This window comes from Gadus morhua, chromosome 17, assembly GCF_902167405.1.
Source record: "Gadus morhua chromosome 17, gadMor3.0, whole genome shotgun sequence".
NCBI classification, from domain to species: Eukaryota; Metazoa; Chordata; class Actinopteri; order Gadiformes; family Gadidae; genus Gadus; species Gadus morhua.
The window spans coordinates 4066218-4087202 of record NC_044064.1 but is presented as its reverse complement, the minus strand read 5'-3'; the positions used below and the strand labels follow the sequence as shown (position 1 = coordinate 4087202).

Sequence of the window (20985 nt, the reverse complement as noted above, 5' to 3'; positions counted from 1 at the left end):
ACACTCACACACACACACACACACACACACCTCGCACAAACACACTCACACACACAAAACACACCCACTCTCGAAACGCACACACACACACACACACCTCGCACACACACAAACACACTCACACACACAAAACACACCCACTCTCGAAACGCACACACACACACACACCTCGCACACACACAAACACACTCACACACACAAAACACACCCACTCTCGAAACGCACACACATACACGCACACACACACACACCTCGCACACACACAAACACACTCACACACACAAAACACACCCACTCTCGAAACGCACACACACATACACACACACACAGAAACACACACACACACCGACAGTCGGCGCATTTGCACATGAAGGCGGGCCTGAGACAAGCATGCGTTGGGTGGTGGAGCGGGGGCGTGTTTGTGTGTATTGACTCCAAATTGTCTGAACGGGCCCTGAGGGCTTCCACTGCGCTAAGACCTAGACTCAGCTTCCTGGAGAACACTACAGCACCTGTTCTCTAGAGTGGGAGACCACAGGGGACTGAATGACTAGCTGGCTGGCTGGCTGACTGGTTGACTGACTGAGTGACAGACGGAGGGCCTAACTGAGTTACTGACTGACTGACAGGTTGGCGGACTCACTGACTAGGTGGGTGACTATGTGACTGACTGTTTGATTGAGTGACTGACTAGCTGACTCACTGAATGGCTGACTGGCAAGCGGGGTGACGATGTGACTGACTGACTGACTGTTAGATTGAGGAACTGTCCGACCGACCGCCTGATTGACCGGTCGGTTAACCGAATGTCTTGCTGAATGACTGGCAGAGCATTTGACTGACTTTCGGTCTGTCTGGCTGGCTGTCAAACGCCCACCTCCTTTGAAACACAACTCTGAGCCTCTTTCCAGGAATTGTTTTTGGTCGCTTTTTTCGAGTTTTTCTTTGAAGGAAGGCCACTCGTACCCCCAGGGTTTAGGAGGGAGAACGAGAGCGAAATAAAATGAGGAAAAAAGGGAGAAAAATAGCAGAGGAGGCGGTGGTGGCAGTAGCGCCCGGGTGGCGTCGATGACATCTCTGCCTACACTTCCCTCCTGTGTATTCAGTCAGCAGACCTGACAGAAGGCTTCAAACACAGCCCCCAGCCTTACATATATATTTCAAAGGGCACTCTCTTTTTCAACCACGCTTTCGTGGTTTTTGGTGGGAAAGGAAAATCTAAAGTTGGAGCTAAACCGTCAGAGTGAAAAGGAGGCACGGTGCCTGCACACAACGGCAGCACGCTATATACATATGGCTCTGGCACTCCCTAAATGCTGAATACTAATTCATTAAGGTGGTTTCCTTACCATTGAGTACAGAAGGTGCAAAGAGTTCACTTTTTTCGATGGATTTCTGTAGATTGCCTGTGCCTACGTGGATAAAGAAAGTACAAAATACAGCTGGTATAATGATTTTGTTTTTTTGGATTTTATGTTTCATCATAGCATTAGTGCACCAAGGCAGGAGCCACTGGTGTTGCTGAACGCCTCTGAAGTCTAGACAGGAAACGCCGACCAAACAGGAAAAGAGTAATTGAATTCAGAGCCTTTTTGCTAACTAACATCTATACACATTGCAGCAGGCGTTTGCTTACTGAGCGGCGCTAGGAAGAGGTTTCACTGTATGGCAAAAACCAAGTTGAAGTGTAAGAAAGAAGTCTAAGAATAGAGTGTGTGGGGTAGGGTGCTGCGACGCACACTGAAACCCAATTAAAATCGTCTGGCTGCAACGAAGCACCTTTGATTGAGAGCGGATGGAGGGAACATTTGCATATATTTACATATTTGGGTCAATCTCGTTTTTTTGGTGAGGTCACGAGTTAAGTTCATGCGTGCCACATCACAAACAACAAACAACATATTTACATGATGGAAGGGGGGAGTGACTCTCTCTCTACTCTCTCTCCACAAGGGAAGTGGTGGAAAATGACTCTCTGGGGGGGGGGGGTTCTTCGCATTGAACCATAGCGAGCGGATTTAAGTCGGTCGTCAGGACAACATAAGGTTTTCCTTGTCACTCTTTGCCTACACGCAGCTTACCCATTAATGAATGCCTACACCCCCAACATATCTCTATCACACACACACACACACACACACGGAGGAGTGTGAGCGTGTGTGTGGCAACGGCCTGCCAGGGGACCAAGCTGTTTTAGCATGTGGTTACCGGGGGCAACCCTCGGTGGCTGTGTCCTCATCCATCGAAGGCAGCACAGTGTGTGTGTGTGTGTGTGTGTGTGTGTTTGTGTGTGTGTGTGTCAGTCTCTGTGTGTGTGAGTTCTATACTGTGCTCTGTCTGCTAGTTGTTGAGATGCAGTATTAATGACACTGTTGCTGGTGTTCAGCGGGTTCCATTCATTTGGTCCAAACGTGCAGGGTTCCTATTTGGCTTAAGGGCATCTATCCTCCTCTTCATTTCTGCATGCATGCACTCATAAGTTTAGCATTCATCCATCTCTTCATTTCTGCATGCATGCACTCATAAGTTAAGCATTCATCCATCTCTTAATTTCTGCATGCATGCACTCATAAGTTTAGCATTCATCCATCTCTTCATTTCTGCATGCATGCACTCATAAGTTTAGTATTCATCCATCCACCTGTGAGTGTACAGTCACTGGGTTGGTGTTCGTACTGTAGTGATATTTTGACTCTGTGCGACCTGGCTTTACAAAATATGCGTTAAACAAACAAAAGTATTGATCTTTATCTTGGAAATGCAATGATGATGATGATGATGATGATGATGATGCATGACTGTTACATTCTGGCAGAACCTGCATCCACCTTAACAAGATTCTTTGGTTTATTTCGGGTTTGTTTTGTTTGGGTCCAATTGGACCAGCAGGCAGTCCCGGTCGATCTTCGCATACAAATCTCATGAAATGGTTGTAATGAGTAATTTGCCTCACGGACCTGTTTGCATGCGTGCTCTCACACCTGTGTGTGTGTGCATCTGTGTGTGTGTGTGATTGTATATGTGTGAGTGTGTATATGTGTGACCGTATATGTCTGTGTGTGAGTGTATGCGTGTGTGTGTGTGTACATGTTGGTTTGTATACGTGTTGGTGTATATGCATTATGCACGTGGGCGTGCGTGTGTATATGTGTGTGTATGTGTTTATGTGGTGTGTGTGTCTGCATATATATGTGTGTATGTGTATGCATAGATGTGTGCATGTGTGCGTCAGCGTTTGTGTGCGTGTCTAGCGTACAGACTAACACCATGCGTAACCTCGCACACCTACCACGTTCAGCAGGGCCAGAACGGGGTGCAAATTAACCACACAGGCTGGGCTGAGACAGCCTAACCCTCCACCCCCCTCCCTACCGCTGCCCCCAGCAGACATGGGGGCCGGGGTGAATTGTTGCGGTACCTCTCTCCCCCTTTCTCATTTTCCCGGCGCTTTTATCCAAAGTGACCTACAACCATTCAAACACCGACGGCGGAGTCAACCGTATGGCGACAGCCATGCTCGTTGGGAGAAGTCAGGGTGAGGCGTCTTGCTCAGGGACACCTCGACACTCGGAGGTGCCGGGGATCGAACTAGCAACCTTCCGGTTACCAGCCAACCCGCTCTTATAGCTGAGCTGCTGTCGCCCCAACCCATCCCCTTATAAGGCCTGCAATTAGATGATAGGTTAAGGGAGCACCACCTAGGGAAGAGAGAGCGGGAGAGAGAGAGAGAGAGAAAAGTCAATAAATAGTCAATAGGATGGTAAACAGAAAACGGACGGAATGAGAAGAAAAGACAGACAGGTCATAAAGAAAGAAGAAGAGTAGAGCAACAGAGCGCTAGTTAAACAGACAACAGAATGAGAGAGAGAGAAATGGCCATAGAGAGAAATGGCCATAGAGAGAGAGAGAGAGAGAGAGAGAGAGAGAGAGAGAGAGAGAGAGAGAGAGAGAGAGAGAGAGAGTGGTCGTGGACCTCTGTGGAGGAAGAAGAGGAGAAAGAGGAAGAGGAGGAGTAGCTTCTCCAGGCCATGTCAGTGTGGCGATACTTTGTCTTGAGCTCGGGGCTTAATGAGCGCAGAGTTCCGGGGTAATTATTGGTTTTCAGCCTGATCATAGTCATTTGTGCGATCGGCCTGGCTCTTTCCACATACTTATACAATTATGGGATATTATTGGCGAGACCCTGCACTGGGGGCTTCTGCTCAGAGCGTTCCTTTTCTCTTTGCATTGCATAGGGCGGTCATGACTTCTGCGCTCGGCATTGTAGGTTTGCGACGCACTTTTCACCCCGAGTCAAACTTTTTTCCCCAAAACAAACAAACAAACGTGATACTTTTTTTCCTCCCAAAAGACAGAAATTACAGAAAGCAACGGGCACATGCACAATTGAATCTCTAAAAATAAAAACAATAACATACAGTGTTTGTTTTGGTTGGATCAGACTGCATACCCAGGTTGCCCAGTCTCATTGATGGATCGCGTTATGCCAGCACCACGCTCCAAATATAGAAAATGAATAAACACACTGATGGTGTGTGTGTCTGTGTGTGTGTGTGTGTGTGTGTGTGTGTGTGTGTGTGTGTGTGTGTGTGTGTGTGTGTGTGTGTGTGTGTGTGTGTGTGTCTGTGTGTGTAAACGTGTGTGTAAACGTGTGTGCGTGTGTGGGAGAACACTGCAGGGAGCAGGAGATGAAGGAAGGATTAAATGGAGGAAAAGTAAAGAAGATGGACAGTGGGCGAGAAACGGTAGAGATGAACAGTGGTAGGGCGAGAGAGAGAGAGATAGAGAGATGAAGAGATAGAGAGAGACAGAGACAGACATAGCAATAGATACATAGTGAGAGAGAGAGATAGTAATAGAGAGATAGATAGCAATAAGGCAAGAGAGAGAGAGAGACACAGAGAGACAGAGAGAGAGAGAGAGAGAGACAGAGAGACAGAGAGAGAGAGATAGAGAGAGAGAGAGAGAGACAGAGAGACAGAGAGACAGAGAGAGAGAGAGAGAGAGAGAGATTGAGAGAGAGACATTTGATTTACTCCCTCTCCTCATTTCTTTGTACAATACCACCTGTTCCCTTGTTTACTTCTCCCATCACTTTTTTGTGCCTGTTCATCACTTCTCCTTTGCTTTATTCTGGAACTGCTTCAGCGACGTAAATGTTTAACGTCCCCACGCCGATAATGCTGTTTGAATTGAATCGGGGGGGGGGGGGGGGGGGGCCGAAGAACCACAGCGACACGTATCGAGTGACCAGATCCATACACTCTATTCCTAGCCCCATATCGAGCTAAGCATATAGACTAGCTTGTCCACCATTGATCTACACGGATCCCCCCCAACACCCCTTATCCCCCCCCCCCCCCCCCCCCTCCTCAAAGTTCACCCTTCAGATCAAAGCCAGCGGACGGCGGATGGCATTTTTACGAAAATCCGAGGAACGTCCCTCGATCTGAGGGCCAGCAGAGGGGGAGGTGGTGGAGGAGGAAGAGGTGGTGGTGGTGGTGGAGGAGGAGGAGGTGGTGGTGGTGGTGGAGGAAGAGGAGGTGGTGGTGGTTGTGGGGGGTGGAGGTGGTGGTGGGCGAGGTGGTGGTCTCTCATGTGTTGTGACAGAGCCGGATCAAAAGTGCTTATTGCGGAATCAAAGCCGCCTCCCATCAATATTTCATCACAGAGAGCGAGAGAATCTGCCCCCCCCCCCCCTCTCCTCCTTCCCTCCTCCCTTACCTCGCTGCCTTTGTCGGCTCACCCATATCTCCTCTAGATGACCTTCCCTCCCCAGCACTCCTCTCCCGTCACCTTACCTCCTTCCACCTCCTTCCTTCGACCTTATCTCCTCTAATCTAATCTCCCCTACCCCCTAACTCCTCTTCTATAGCATCCTCTCTCTTTTGCTCCTTTCCTCTCGCCACACGATAACAATGTTTACACTGGCAATTGCACGTCTGGAGTACCCAGAATGCATCTTGGAATTGTTTTCTGGCTCGTCGACCTTCTGCATATCAGTGTATGACCGTGAGAGAGGAAATGTACGAACTTCGTACGTTTGTCGTATTCTTTAACCAGTCAAAACACAAAACTAAGGTGTATTATCCTCAAATAGCATAATAACGCAGTACAACTTTATACATATATATTTCACAAAGATATAATAGGTATTTTAAGAACACCTTAAAATACCCGCCCCTTTAATGCGAGGGCCTTTTCAGGCCAATCCGTCACAACCTTGGTGGTAGAGCTACTCGCTGTTGAAGCTCCAACATCCAGACACACTTTTGCTGTTTGAGTCTCTTTGGCTCATTGCAGCCGCTTAACGCAGTTGTCTTAACGCCCGGTCATTAACTACGTATATCTGTGATTATGCCCGGTAGAGGTCACTGAGTTCCGGACCTCAGTCATTTTTGAAGAGATACAAATAATTTGAACCTAAATACAACTGCATACAAAACCAGCGGCTGAGAACCTTTACTCAGTACGGTTCAGTAAAGGCCTAATTCAGTTGAGACTTGTTACTTTGTGTCCACCGTGTGTGACATTTATTGGTGCGTGCCCGAACAGAGCAAAACCCCAAACAAAACTGAACCCCCGCAAATGAAGCCGCAACCCCCTCCACAACGGACCTCGCTAATTTTCAAACCCCGTCTACAGCCCTTTTCTGTGAGATCAACTTTCTGGACAACATGTGGTACATGCGGGAGACCTTTCTCGCGCATCGCCTTCAGAGGTCAACAGGTGTGATTAAAGCCAGAACGAACCACTCTGATCAGTTCTGAAACAGCTAAGGATAAGGGGAATATGCAAATGAATAGGAATATTTTCCAGACAAAACTCTGAACAGGAGCGGAGAACTTCCAAAGCACAGACAGTCTGCCGTATATTCATGACTGCAACCCCAATGTGTCAAGATTCTTACTTTTATACAACATTTCTTAAAATGCTGTATTGCCGCGCCTCTCCCCATGCTGAGAGAGAAAACGAAAGAGAGAGAGAACGAGAGAGAGAGAGCGAGAGCGATAAAGAGTGAGAAAGAGAAAAGGAGTGCGAGAGAGAGAGAGAGAGCGAAGGAGAGAGAAAGAGCGAGACAGAGAGAAAGAGCGAGAGAAAGAGGGAGACTAGAGAGAGACTTGGAGGGGGGGAGAAGGGAAGAGGCGTTCCCGCGGTGCAGAATCTAGGTTAGGATGTGCTTAACATGGAGCCACAGCGAGGAGATACATGCAAAAGGTTAAGCCTGTGAATTCAGCATGGAACCCCCTCCACTCCCCCCAGGAACTGCCTCCCATCTCCACCACCACCCTCGGGGCGCCATGAGCTGAGGTTGGGGGGGGGGGGGGGGGCACTGGCTGGCTGGTGGGTGGGTGGAGAGGGGGTGGGTGTGAGCGGGCGTTGTGTTGTTGAAGCTCATTGGGTTATTTTTAGAAGGGGGGGGGAGAGAGAGATATATGGCTGCATCTTGGTAATTAGGACGCAATTCCAAGCCAGACTCCCAAGCCCTCCCCCGCCAATTCCTCATCTTTCCGGTGCCGCTAGGAAACGGGAATTTTATTACGGTTCTTATCAGCTGCTTTGTAAACACAGTAGCGAGAGGGAGGAGTACGATTCATTGGGATACAATGTGTCAGGCTTTGCGATATTACTTCCCGCATTGCTCCCGCACGTTCTTTCGGTGGTACTACCTCTGTCCTGTTTCTTTTGTGTCCTTTATCACTCCGAGTTGTCCTGAATACACGTGCGCACGCATCAGGCACTGAGAAAATAAATGAGAAAAAGGCACAATGAGTTGTTCAAGAAAGCAAGGATCAGAATAAATATAAATACAACACAGAAGACATATCGGACATTTCGAGCTCCTTCGGGGATTCAGTGACCCATTTTAGACGCCACGATCTCTGTGCACTTCTGTTGTTTTGATGGCATATTGTCAAATCTTCAGAAAGTTGTCTGCTGTTGTTGTTTTTACCCTCCACAGACTTAAGTTTCGTTTTAGATTAGAAATTGTATATACAAAAAAACTTATTTGTCAACCTTCTCGGTCTCCAGGTATTCTCAGCCGTTAAAACAAATGGATACTTGCGGAAGAGGGGGAGGAAGAGAGGGAGGGAGGAAGAGCGGGATGGGTAGGGGAGGCGAGAACCTCCCAATAGACAGTAGTATCTTCAGGCAGCTTTTGCTCTCGTTTGATGGAGCTCAACTGTCAAAAGGGTTTTCCCAGCGAGGCAGAGTTACGGGTAAGCAACTGCTGCCGAGGCCATGGGGTGAGAACACATTCGCTTTTTTTTAAAGAAAGAAATCAAAGTCGCTCCATTAGCTCTTTGTCTAACCCATCTCTCTCCCTCCCTGCTAGGCTAGGTTTCCAGGCTAGCTCGCAGGGCCGCAGGGATGTTGTATTAATTAATTTGCCTCACTGCACTCCCATCACGCTGCCGGTAAAAGCCTCTCTGTCTCCCTCCAACAGTTCCCCCCCCCCCCTCCCTCTCTCTTGCTGGTGCCAAGATGCCAGCGTTTGTAAACAACTTGAAATTGACGGTTCTGCAGCCACGGTGGGGTCGGAGTGTCCCTGCTCCGTCGCGCCGGGGGAACGCGACACCATGCGGCGCATGTGATCAGCCGCCGATTCGCCGCCCCTGCGGGTTTCATATGCACATATTCCTCACGCATTTTCGATTTGGGTCCTTTTGAATGACGATAGCGACGCACATGCAAAGTAATGATCCCTGTTGTTGCGGGAGACGCAGCGTTTGTTTGTCGGTGGACAGCGAGCACAGACGCCAACGTCTTCCCCTCCGTAGAGACGGTAAAGGAAGTAAATACCGCTGTGTGTGCTCCGCGAGCTGTGAATGACACGGCTGAGTAAAGAGAACACACACACACACACACACACACACACACACACACACACACACACACACACACACACACACACACACACACACACACACACACACACACACACACACACACACACACACACACACACACACACACACACACACACACACACACACACACACCCCTTTTCCCAGAGGCAGGATTCCCAAGATCAAATCTTTCTTCGGATTGGCCCCACATTAAATTACAACCTGATTGGATGTTTAAATAAAGCGTCTTGTCAGCAAACGCTAAATTAATGAATACACAGCGATACAATATTACTTCATTTGTCAACGTTCATCCGCCCAATTTGAATTCGGGGGGGGGCTCTCTCTGTAACCCCGCCCCCCCTAGAGAGCGGTGTTTCTGGATGAAGATAATTACTTGTGATTGGTCAATAAAGCCGCGACAGATGCTGTCCACCGCGGCCTGCGTCTCATTCCTAAGACGTCACCCCCGTAGGGAAACCCGCCACGTCCAATATGTTCAGCCAGAAAGAGAAAATATTTTAAATTATTAACTTTGAATTCCTTCCAAAAGGGAGAGGAAGTGATAAAGGCTTTTCTTTAAATAAACTATCTAATTGAGTGTCCTGTGTTTGACAAACACCAACCGTTTTGGTTTTTTTTGTAGCGAAAACACAGTGTTTTCCATTTCCAGATCCCTCTATATTAGCGTGACTACCTTCACATTTCACACACAACGTTCTCTCACTTGCGTTCGCCATCTTCATCATCGTCCTCTGCGGTCATAGAAACAGAAAAACAAAATAGCCACTAAGCCATAAAAAACGACACAAATCAAAGCACAACCAGACCGAGGTGTGTTTTCCACGGCCCCTCGGTGTCTCTGTAACAGGGTTGAGGAACAGGAGGGATAAAAGCTCTTACCGACGAGGACGCCAGTGGCGAGTTCAGATCAAACGCTCCCTCCCTGACTAAATATTTTGAAGAGACTCGTGTGTCTCCCACAGCAGCAGGGGGGAGGGGGGGGGGAGAGGCCGAGGAAGCGAGAGAGAGAGAGACGGGGGGGGGGGTCCTGGTGTAGTGGTGAGATAGGGGTCATCGCTGATCCAGGGCCCATTAGAGATGAAAGACAGTGGGGAGTGAGAGAGCGAGAGAGCGAGAGCGAGAGAGAGAGAGAGCGAGAGAGGGAGAGAGAGAGAGGGAGAGAGAGAGAGCGAGAGAGCGAGAGAGAGAGAGCGAGAGAGGGAGACTTGGTGAAGCCGACAGCAGACCTTTGTTCGAAACACACCTCAAGCTGAAACGGAGCAGACAGTAACATGCACACACACACACACAAACGTTGGCAGACATAGTCACACACAAACAAGCATACACACAGATGCACAACTACACACATGCAAACATGCACAAGCACAATTTGTGCATGTGCTGGGGGGGGGGGGTGTGTGTACATCTTTTACCCACATTCAGACAGGCGCAATGGCATGGACCCCCACCCCCACTCATGCAGACAATCCATAGAGATTGTCTGCATCCATAGAGAGCGTCCGCACTGCCCGCCCCCTGGTGGGAGAACCGTGTGTGTGTGTGTGTGTGTGTGTGTGTGTGTGTGTGTGTGTGTGTGTGTGTGTGTGTGTGTGTGTGTGTGTGTGTGTGTGTGTGTTCATCCTCAACCCGATGAATCCAGGCACGTGTATCTGCCTCGATCCTCTGCTTGGGCGCGGCCTCAAACACACTTTAACATTTGTGTGTGTGTCTGGGGGCTAGGGATGGCCCCATGTGGCGAAGGGGGGGGGGGGGGGGGGGGAGGTGTCACAGAGGGACGGGAAATGGCCTCCAGCATTTTGTGTCCTCTTGAGCACACTAGGCCGGGTCCGCTGGCTGTAACCTAGACCTGCTGTTTGGGCTAAGTACTGGTTGGAGGATGGATCGCTTTCATTTCCTGCATCTGGGGGGAAACCAACAGGAAGACAGGAAGGGGGAGTGCTTGTAGTGTCACGCGCGGCCACGGCGGTGGTGGTGAACGACTCCGCTTCGGATTCACAGAAATGTACAGGAGCAGAAACGTTTCCCAGCAGCCTCTGCTGTACTGTACTGTACTGCGGCGGTAGAAACCTTACTCACTTGCCCGCATGCAAATGCCTTTAAAAAGCCTTTTATCCTGCGTTCGAATGCAGAGGCAGGACGACAGCCGGAGCCGGCGATACAATCCACTTGACTTCGCCCGTTCTTCTTCCCCAACAAAGGCAGAGGGCCATGCTTGTCAATAGCAATCATAGGAGAGAAAAAGAGAGAGCGAGCGAGAGAGAGAGAGCGAGAGAGAGGCCATTTGTCCTTGAGATGAGAAGGTTTCCCCCCACTGAGAAACTCATCCTCATCTTCTCCAATTTCCAGAGGCAACAGACGGAGGCATGCATTCTTTGGCTCTGTCGCTTCCCTTGGAAAGATGAAGAGGAGACAAAGAATGACGAGGGGGGGGGGGGGGAGAGAGGGGAGAGAGAGAGAGAGGTAAGATAGATAATAGAGATGCAGAGAGCGAGAGGAAGAGAAGGAAGCGGTTGTGTTGATTGCCAGTCCTTGTGCCAGGGGCCACCAAAGCCACTACTTTCAAAGCTTGTTCTCTGATTTTGTTTCTGTGTTTGTGTATCTGTGAGTGAATATCTGTGTGTGTGTGTCCATATCTGTTCGCTTGTGTGCATCTTTTAGTTAATATCCGTGTGTTTGTGTGACTATATGTATGCTTGTTTGTGTGAATATATGTATGCATTACTGTGAGTCTGTTTGTGTATCTGTGTGCGTGCGTGCATACAGATTTCTCATCGCCTGCACTGCAAAATGAGAAATGACACGCTTTCCCCTGAACGTGATGGCTCTTCAGCCCGGCTATGGATTAGTTAAGGCTGTTACTCTAATCTGCAAGCAAACCCCCTCCTCCTCCCCCACCACCAGCACCACCACCACCCGGCACCCCCTGCTTCTTCCCTTTTCTTCGCAGCCTCATTACGAAACAGAGGTTGCCAAGGAGAAGGCAAGATGGCGGCGGGTCCCAGACGTGGTTAAACGATGCTATCCTACGATTCCTCCGACTGGAGCCAGAAACCGCAGTGACAGGATGCTTGGGTTGCCCGCCAAATCTTTCCCACCGCATAAGAAGATGATAAATGTTGATGTTAAGCGTCGAAATCCCATCAGGGGAAACCAAAACAAAAACACAAACCGTGAAGAAGCAATGGATAGAGAACGCGTTAAGCCAACTACGTCTGGTTGTCCAGACACGTTGTGGTGCACGTTGTGGTGATGTTGTGATGCGCGTTGTGGCGTCGGCGTTAGGTGAACGCATAACGGCGACATTTTACTAAATCGGCAACATGAACAGAAGGAAGGGCGTTGTTTTGCTGTAGTCATACGCAGTCGCCTGCTGCCTCCGTGACCAATCAACATCGGTCACGTCATCGCCACTTATTCCACCACAATCTGCGTGACAAGCAACGACAGGAGGGAGAGAGAGAGCGAGGGAGAGAGAGGTGGACAACGCTCTAAGGTTTATCTGCAAAAGTATCGGCGACACTTGTCGAGCACCATTAAAAAAAACAAAAAAACAGAATAGGCAGTCAAACAGGCACTCAAGCCTAATAGATCTAGAGCCCTTTTCATTTGAAGCGTTGAAGAGCATTTTCAGTGGCGGTGCATTGAAGGATGGCTCCACAGAGGAGAACGGTAACCAGATCACCTTCATTATATCCTCATCATCCAAGGGCCTCCGACCCTTGATCAAATCACTCACTACGGTTCTGCTATTAAATACAACATAATTGCTCAAAAAAACGGTCATGTTCGAATTAGAACGAGGGTTGGAACTATCTGTGACCGTTCTTCCGCTCTGTGGACTTTCCATTTTCTCTAAAATTATATGAACTGTATTTCCTACTTTGCTAGAAATAAATCCGAGCTCCGTGTTAAACCCCTTGCATTGCTCAGGGAATCAAGCACAATTCCCCCAACTATTTAGATTCATGTTATATTATAAAACCATGGATGGCATACAGGGCAACATCTTTTACTGCCATTTTTCAAATGTCTAAAAATCATATTTGAATAAATGCTACCCAACCAGAAAAATCATGTGTAGCTCATGAACACCCAAAGTGTCCTCTGAAACACGAGTACCAGGTATCGCTGTGCGCTCTGCATCCTCTTGATTTCAGGGCCATGTCCGCGACGCGTGGCCGATGACACCCCGTCTCCTCAGACGTCTGCGTCAGCCAGGGCACGAGGTGTGAGCCAGCCTCGAATATGTGCGACACGCAAGTGTCTCCCTCTCCTCGCTAACACGTTGGGTGAATGATTAGGAGAGAGGGGGCAGGGGAGAGGTTACAACTGTTAAAGCGTTAACTGGCTCGGAGCGTTCACGACACTGCCGGAGCAGTAAGCCCAGGGTGGGATGACCCCCCCCAAAAGCCGTAATGTGAAGAAGTCAGTGGAGCTGCAGATGGTGAGATGCAAACTGGTCCCCGGAGTAACAGGAGGGCAACGAGACCACTTCATTTCAAAAGTGTATGAAATAGTTATTTGGATCTACTCTGAATGCCACTTATGCGCCCAAAATAAATGTACTTTATGAGATTGAAATTCAGATTGGACGACCCGACCTTTGCAACTTGGAGAAATAAGACTTTTAATGACAGTCCAGGGCTCCTCTTCGTGACCCGTCACTTTTGATCTAAATGCGATTTCAAATGTGGACTTTGCAGAAGGCAAGGTCACCACCACCACCAGCAGCGACGCGCCACTCTCTTATTCAATATAAAAACTCATTCGCTTGCTGTTCATTTCTTGCACATCCATCTCGCAAGACACCACTGAGACTTGTGTGTGCTACGATTGTTTTCCCACAGTCTGACAAGATGAGTGACGTGCGGTGAAGTCGAAAGGTATAAACAAGCAGGGAGATGTGAGGTTTGTTTTCCTGCAAACACCTGCAGCAATATGGCAGTTTTAAAAACACTTAGCACTCAATATATTGTTAATGTTAATCTCCGTCTCTGCACGGTGTTAATATTGGCGACGTTCTTCACTATTGACATTCACTCTGCATCGACAATATTGGTGTCCCTAAATGCACGACATTATACAGTATAAAAGATAGCACATTGTACCGTCTAACCACAAAACTAACTTTTCTCCTGAGCGCTGAGCATACAGGAACTTTCCGCGGGTGATGAGAGCATGTCTGTGTTAACACCTCTTCTAAAGTGAGCCGGGCGCTTCGGGAATTGCTCCAAAGTGTCAAGATAGAGTGCTTCAAGTGAAAAACAAGGCTTAAAAGAACTTCTAGACAAGGAACATACTGATGCGATTCAATCACTGGCCGATGCCCGACCTTCCAGTGTCCTTCAGGAAGACAAAGCTATGAGGGCTGCAGGATGGGTGTAGAGGGGAAGGGAGAGAGGGAGAGAGGGAGGGGTTGGAGTGCTCATCTAGATACAGAGGCCATGTTGACTTCAGAGGCTGTCTGTGTCCAGCGGCGCGAAAGATAAGGAAAATCGATGCAAAAAAAACCAAAACACAATCCTTAACGGACGCATGTCAATGGAATCAACAGATGCTGTGTGTTCTACCGATTTCTGCAGAAGGTTTTGGGACACTATGCAGCCGTACAGGAAAAAAAAAAAGCGAAGGCTGTTCCTCCCAGAGTTCAGGGAAAACATTTCAGTGCACCAATATAATCACCACTCCCGTAAGGTCTGAGAGAGTGTGAACGCAGCAACTGGAAATGGTAAAAATGGAGCGAGCACAATAACGCAGAGACTACTTTGCTATTAAGGCTTTCTTTCAAGGAACCGTTGGGACTGAATGAAAGATCTTTAAACGCACAGACATATTGGAGCTTAGATTACCAGGCTTTTAGAAATCTCTAGACCCGGTGCTTGAAAGTAGTACGAGTAAAAAAAACATTCATTTGAAGAACGGGACCGATTCACAAGAAGTGCATTGCCCTTCAACTTATTTATTCATGTACTTAACATGGAAAAATCCAAAGTATCTCAAACACAAAGTAAATAACATGTACATCTTTTAAATACTCAACTAAAGATAGATTCTATTTCAAAAATCGCTGTGAACCAAGTCAGACTGTACAACTTCAAATAAATAGGTCATTCTCACAATAAAGAATTGAAATATGAGGAGGGGGTACCGAAGGAAGATTATTTTCAGGCCGGACCGTCAGCCTCCAATCGGTCCATTACCCAAAATAAACCAAATTATTATATCAATTATATTAATATTCTCTTTTAAATGCTGAGGTCAGGCGTGAAAAAAAGCTCAACCCCTTCCCTACAGCAGCGATCATTCACAGCTCAGAGTCCAGGGTAAACCTTCACAAGGATACCCAAAGAAGTAGTAAGAGAAAGAAAAAGAAAGCATTGGCAAAGATAAATATATAATGCATAGCACACTGCTCATCTTTAGGGGAAGCATGACTAATAGTTGTGTTTAAATACCAAGCAGGACTCCGGTGCAGTACTCAGGGCATCCGAGGCTCGTAGCTAGCCCCCCCCTGTCGTTCGGAAGTCCCTCCGTACGTTTTGCGCTCACGGCCGTTGAAACCACTTCTTCGTACTTCCCCGAAGTGAATAAAGCAATATACACTTACGATTTTTTTTTTTTTTTTGAAGACAGGTTATATGCATTACGTAGATATGAAAAAGGTAATCAAATATTTCAAAACTGTGGTTTATATCCATTCTTCACCACATAAATATATATCTATAGTGTTTATATATATAAAAAAAGAAAACAAAAAGAAAACAAATCTGTCTATAGATTAATACCTTTATACGAAGCAAGACTATCTACAAACAAAAACAACCAACATATGATGCACTGCAATGCGAGTCCATTGGACAACAGATCAAGTCTTTCAAAGGTAACATTCAACGTAAAAACAAAAAGGCAATAACCCAAACGAAAACTATACTTCACAGACTCGTTTAAGAGGGAAAAACAAGAAGCACTTTGCAATGAAGTCCAAAAAGCAAAACCTAAAAAGAAAGATGGGTCAAATACTCAACATAAACTTATTTACATAGCTCTTAGCCAAGAAGATAATCCATTCAATGCGTTAATCAAACTAGTTCTCAAGCCTCAAGCGGCCCATTCATCGTCCTCCTTAGTCTTCCATACAAAGCCGGTAAAAACTCTTCAAGTCGCCATCAAGACACAAATCAGCCTAATGTTTAAAGCGCACCGATTGGCAGCCTTCCACTGATTCTCACACTCCTTAAAGATAGTAACACTTTTTTGAAGAAGAATTTTGCATGCACTTTCTTGCGAATAAACCTTTGTATTATTATTCTTTAAGTGTGTTTTCCAAATTGAATCGGAAGAGAGTCGCTAGTCGCGCGACAACCGGAATGACGGGACAACTCACGGATGGTTTTACAAATGAACCCAGCGTTGCCATGGAGTCTAGAATCTGAAGGTAATACAAAGATCTCAAAAGGTATCTTTAACGGCATGAGTCTCCCCAGAAATGTCGACCATGGCAAACGTTCTGGTAAAGTTCAAAAGCCCACAAGGTGTCATATGAAGATATTTCTAAAGTATCGAAGTCAAAATATTTTGCTCCAGGTCCAGTAAAAAGTTTCTCCAAATTTTTCTTTTTATAAAAATAGATGCTTTTTAAACCCACATCAAAGAGGTTCTCAGCTCTTTGGCAAGGTACTGCTTTAAGAATTTTTTGTCTTTTCATATTAATTTTACAATAACATTATGCAGCCAACCAATAACCAACTGATATTACAAGAAACTAAATACTTACAAAAAACGATATTGCAAAATGTTCAAACGAAACACTTGCTAACCACAGAAGGCGTAAACGCACCTAAGGCAAATTAGGACACAATACAAAGAAAATCACTACACAAAGCCTTACAAGACTTACGGATTCAAAGCATAGGCTCAACAAAATGACAAAAATGTAATAACTAACATTTTAGAAGGTCCATCTGTAGACAGCAAGAGAATGCAACATCACAGGCAGAAATACCTGCAGTATTTTTTCCTGTTTAAACATAAAGTATACCAAGTTCCAAAGCGCAGCAATGAAGAAAAAACGAAATATCGAAAAACAAATCAAACCACACCGGACGCCAAATTCGCTTACCCTTCGTAACACTGATTTACAAAGATTCTTTCTTTTTTTTTTTTTTTACTAATGTAGAAAGTTTACGGCGAGAACGTTTTCCATTTTCCTGTTTCTCCTTTTTTCCCGCGGTTTTCTAGAAACAATCCGACCGGAGGGGGGGACGGGGACGGGGGGGGGGGATTAGGCTTTGTGCGTTTTGTTGGTCTTGAACGAGACCTGCAGCACTCGGTCCCCCAGGCGGTAGCCGTTCAAGCTGGCGATGGCCACCGCCGCCTCGTCGTAGTTAGTCATGGTGACGAAACCAAATCCTTTGCACTTGCTCGTGTTAAAGTCGCGGATGACCTTGACGTTGGTCACCGCCCCGAACGGCCCGAACATCTGCCACAGGATGCTCTCGTCGGCGTCGGGCGCCAGGTTGTAGACGAAGATGCACCAGCCAGTGCCGGCGTGCCCCGGGATGTTGATGCCAGCCAGGCTGGTCACCCCGTCGATGGCCATGGGCGAGAACCTGCTGTGGAGACACAACACAACGGGGGTTCAACACGCGGCCGCCAGGGACAGCAGACCGGGGCGTTACTGGAGACGGGGGGGATCACGCGCAACAGGGTCAATGCAATCTGACAAACCGAGAGACGGACGGGCGGGGCAGTGCGCTGGAGCCGCGAAAGCGCTCCGATGTATTTTTAAAAACGCCGGATATGTCGGAGATACTTGTTGGCAGGATGACGTATTTATTTTTTTGCCCTGACGAATGTATTTATAAAGTTGGCCTTGTCATACGCAAGTTGCGCAGGGTTTAATGTTTAAAAAGACAGGGTACCCGACGGGGTGAGCCCACAGGTTTTAAATATCCATGCCTGTTCTAAATGATGCATTTCAATTAGTATCCGACGCCAACGCGGCTCGGCCGCGTTTGCGAAAGCGGATCGGGCGGAAAACCGGTGGGACGAAACAGGAAAAACAAAAACAGGACAATAATATCACATCACAGGGATAGGCCCAATCTGAGGCTAAAGCAGTTTGGGGAGAAGTAAAAAAAAAAAAAAGGGATGTGTATGGGAAGGCCATGAATTATTGCCGCCCGTGTCGCAGGAGATTATGTGCTCCAGTTGGCGTCTCGGGAACATCCGCCATGACAGGTAAACTACCAGCATCAAGGGAGCTGGGATAGCGAGGAGTGAGAGAGAGGAAGCGGTGGAGCGCTCTCTCTCTCTCCCTCTCTCTCTCTCTCACGGACTAGAGAGGAAGTGGTGGAGTCCACCACCGTTGCGGTGGTGGACTCCACCTCTTCCTCCCTCTCCTCTCCGTCTCTCCTATCCCGCTCCAGTGACGGAGCCTTGAAGGGAAGAAAAGGATTGAAGTTCAATAACGCTCATGGAAGGAATTCTGTGAAAGCTCGGTGCTGGCAAATTGCCGGTCCAGTGCTTCCTGGGAAGGGCCTGACGCAACAGGGGCTGAAACGGGACGGACGGCCTGCATCAGAGCAGGCGGGGGGGGGGGGCCCAAGGGAAAAAGACTGGGGGAATTGGAGGCAATTTAGTGCAATAGCGTGCAAGAAGTGGTAAGAAACTTGACCTTTGATCCGGGACATTGCCGTCTATTGTTTTAATTTCAATTGGATAAAGAGCAGGCGAAGGAAGCGAACGCAGTCTTTCAACTTGGCGAAAAGCTCCGGGATTTGCTGCTACACTCGAGCATATCAAAATGGATGGATTTGTTTGTATCCATCGTGTGTTTGAAGAGGGAGTCAGAGTGTTTTGGTTGGAATATGGGTGGATGTCAAATGTGACTCATTCCACACACACACACACTTGTTTGAAACAAAAACACACTGGTTTCTCTTATCTTCTGCAGCTTCTTGTTATACAGAGGACAATAATGTAGTCATAGTTGTATAGCTCCCACTTTGCTTTTATTATTTAAGAGACCGGTATTGCAAGCTGCTGGAAAAGACAGACAATCAGCTGTAAAGGTCTCTTAGACTTGGGTCGGAAAAGGAAATTAATAAATGTAGCTTTGACGCAATAAAATCAAATATTGCAATATAAAAAATATATCACCAGTATGGACGTGTTTAGACCAAGATTTAACATTTTCAATGAATACATAATCTGAGCCTTCCACAGGCCAGAATTGAGGTTAGGAAAACTGGAGATTAATATGCTTTTTAAAGAGTGTTGATTATAAATGAGGCAGAATTGATATTGAAAAGGCTGCATATCTCTTTATACTGGACTGACTCTGATGCCATTGGCACTGCCGACTAAATGGGTCTGATCCGTCAGAGATAAAGAGAACCGTCTTGAGCAAGAATACCGTTAATTGAAATATGTCGGAAATGCGTGTGGTGAGAACGTGAGAACGTACCTTTTGACGCCGTAGGCCATGTTTAGCAGATTGTCCAACCTGAAACCACAAAACAAACCACAGGTTAGTTCATTGCCACGCACCTCGTCGTCCATTAAATCAGTGCACACATTTTTGTGCGGCATCGGAAGCTTCGGATACAAACACAAAGTCAATCACGCGCTAGAATAAATACCCTTCTGGATTGTTCGTCTGGTGTTTTCCAACAACATTTCATAAGCACAATGGAGCGTGTATATGAGCCACCGAACCCCAAAACAGTTATCTGTTTTACCATCAAAGGCATATTTGGTTGCGAGTTGCCAGTGTAAATAATCCAGCTAATACAAGTGATGATCATACAGTCATTCATGCAATGAATAAAACTACCGCCACTAAATCCCAAACTACTCAGTCCCTAGTCGTACCAGGAGCCAGCACCATCCCTGCTCCTAGTACCCTCAACACCATACACACACCCCCCCCCCCCGGGGGACGGGCCCTAACACATCCATACATCTAGGGGTCCCAACACATCCACACTTCTGGGGGCCCCAACACATCCACACGTCTGGGGCCCGGGGCCCAAATCCATCCACACGTCTTGGGGCCGGCCCCCAATACATCCGTACGTCTGGGGCCCGGGGCCCCAACCCATCCACACGTCTGGGGGCCGGGGCCCCAACGCATTCGTACGTCTGGGGGCCGGGGCCCCAACGCATCCACACGTCTGGGGCCCGGGGCCCCAACGCATCCACACGTCTGGGGCCCGGGGCCCCAACGCATCCACACGTCTGGGGCCCGGGGCCCCAACGCATCCACACGTCTGGGGCCCGGGGCCCCAACTCATCCACACGTCTGGGGGCCGGCCCCAAATACATCCGTACGTCTGGGGCCCGGGGCCTCAACTCGTCCACACGTCTGGGGGCCGGGGCCCAAACGCATCCACACGTCTGGGGCCCGGGGCCCCAACTCATCCACACGTCTGGGGGCCGGCCCCCAATACATCCGTACGTCTGGGGGCCCTACCACATCCATACGTCTGGGGGCCCTACCACATCCATACCTCTAGGGGCCCCGACACATTCATACGTCCGGGGGCCGGGCCCCTCACACTCTGTACCTGAAGCGCTGGGCCTGCTGCGCCAGGGGCCCCGGGTACCTCCGGTTGGGCGACTGGTAGAGCTGGGAGAGCAGCGCCTGGCTGGTCTTCTGGCTGGGGTTGTTGGCGAACTTGACGGTGATGGGCTCCGTGGCGCCTGGCGGCTTCTGACAGTTGAGGCCCTTGATGGCCTCCTCCGCCTCGATGCGCCGGTCAAAGCGAATGAAGCCCACCCCGCGGGAGACTCCTGGGGAGAAGGCATGGTCACTGTCACCGCGTCCAGGACACGCTGGATTAAGGGCTGACGCCAGCTTGCGGGCTGACGCCGCCAGCTTGCGGGCTGATGCCGCCAGCTTGCGGGCGGGCTGACGCCAGCTTGCTGGCTGACGCCAGCTTGCGAGTTGACGCCAGCTTCCGGGCTGACGCCAGCTTGCGAGCTGACGCTAGCTTGCGAGCTGACGCTAGCTTGCGAGCTAACGCTAGCTTGCGAGCAAACGCTAGCTTGCGAGCAAACACTAGCTTGCGAGCAAACACTAGCTTGGGAGCTAACGCTAGCT

General features: G+C 48.3%; 1 protein-coding gene across 7 annotated transcripts in view; it reads right to left on the bottom strand.

Moving 5' to 3' along the window:
• Positions 1-14818: 14818 nt before the first annotated feature.
• Positions 14819-20985, bottom strand: part of elavl2 (ELAV like neuron-specific RNA binding protein 2) — a 30226-nt gene continuing 24059 nt past the window's right edge. For 6 of the 7 annotated variants that reach the window (XM_030338925.1, XM_030338923.1, XM_030338927.1 and 3 more), the window contains 3 exons: positions 20450-20675; positions 19348-19386; positions 14819-17491 (listed from right to left, as the gene is read on the bottom strand). In XM_030338925.1, coding sequence (XP_030194785.1) covers positions 17161-17491; positions 19348-19386; positions 20450-20675 — 596 coding nt within the window. In that variant the 3' untranslated portion in view covers positions 14819-17160. The remainder of the gene's footprint in view (positions 17492-19347; positions 19387-20449; positions 20676-20985) is intronic. The other variant, XM_030338924.1, reaches the window with a different exon arrangement.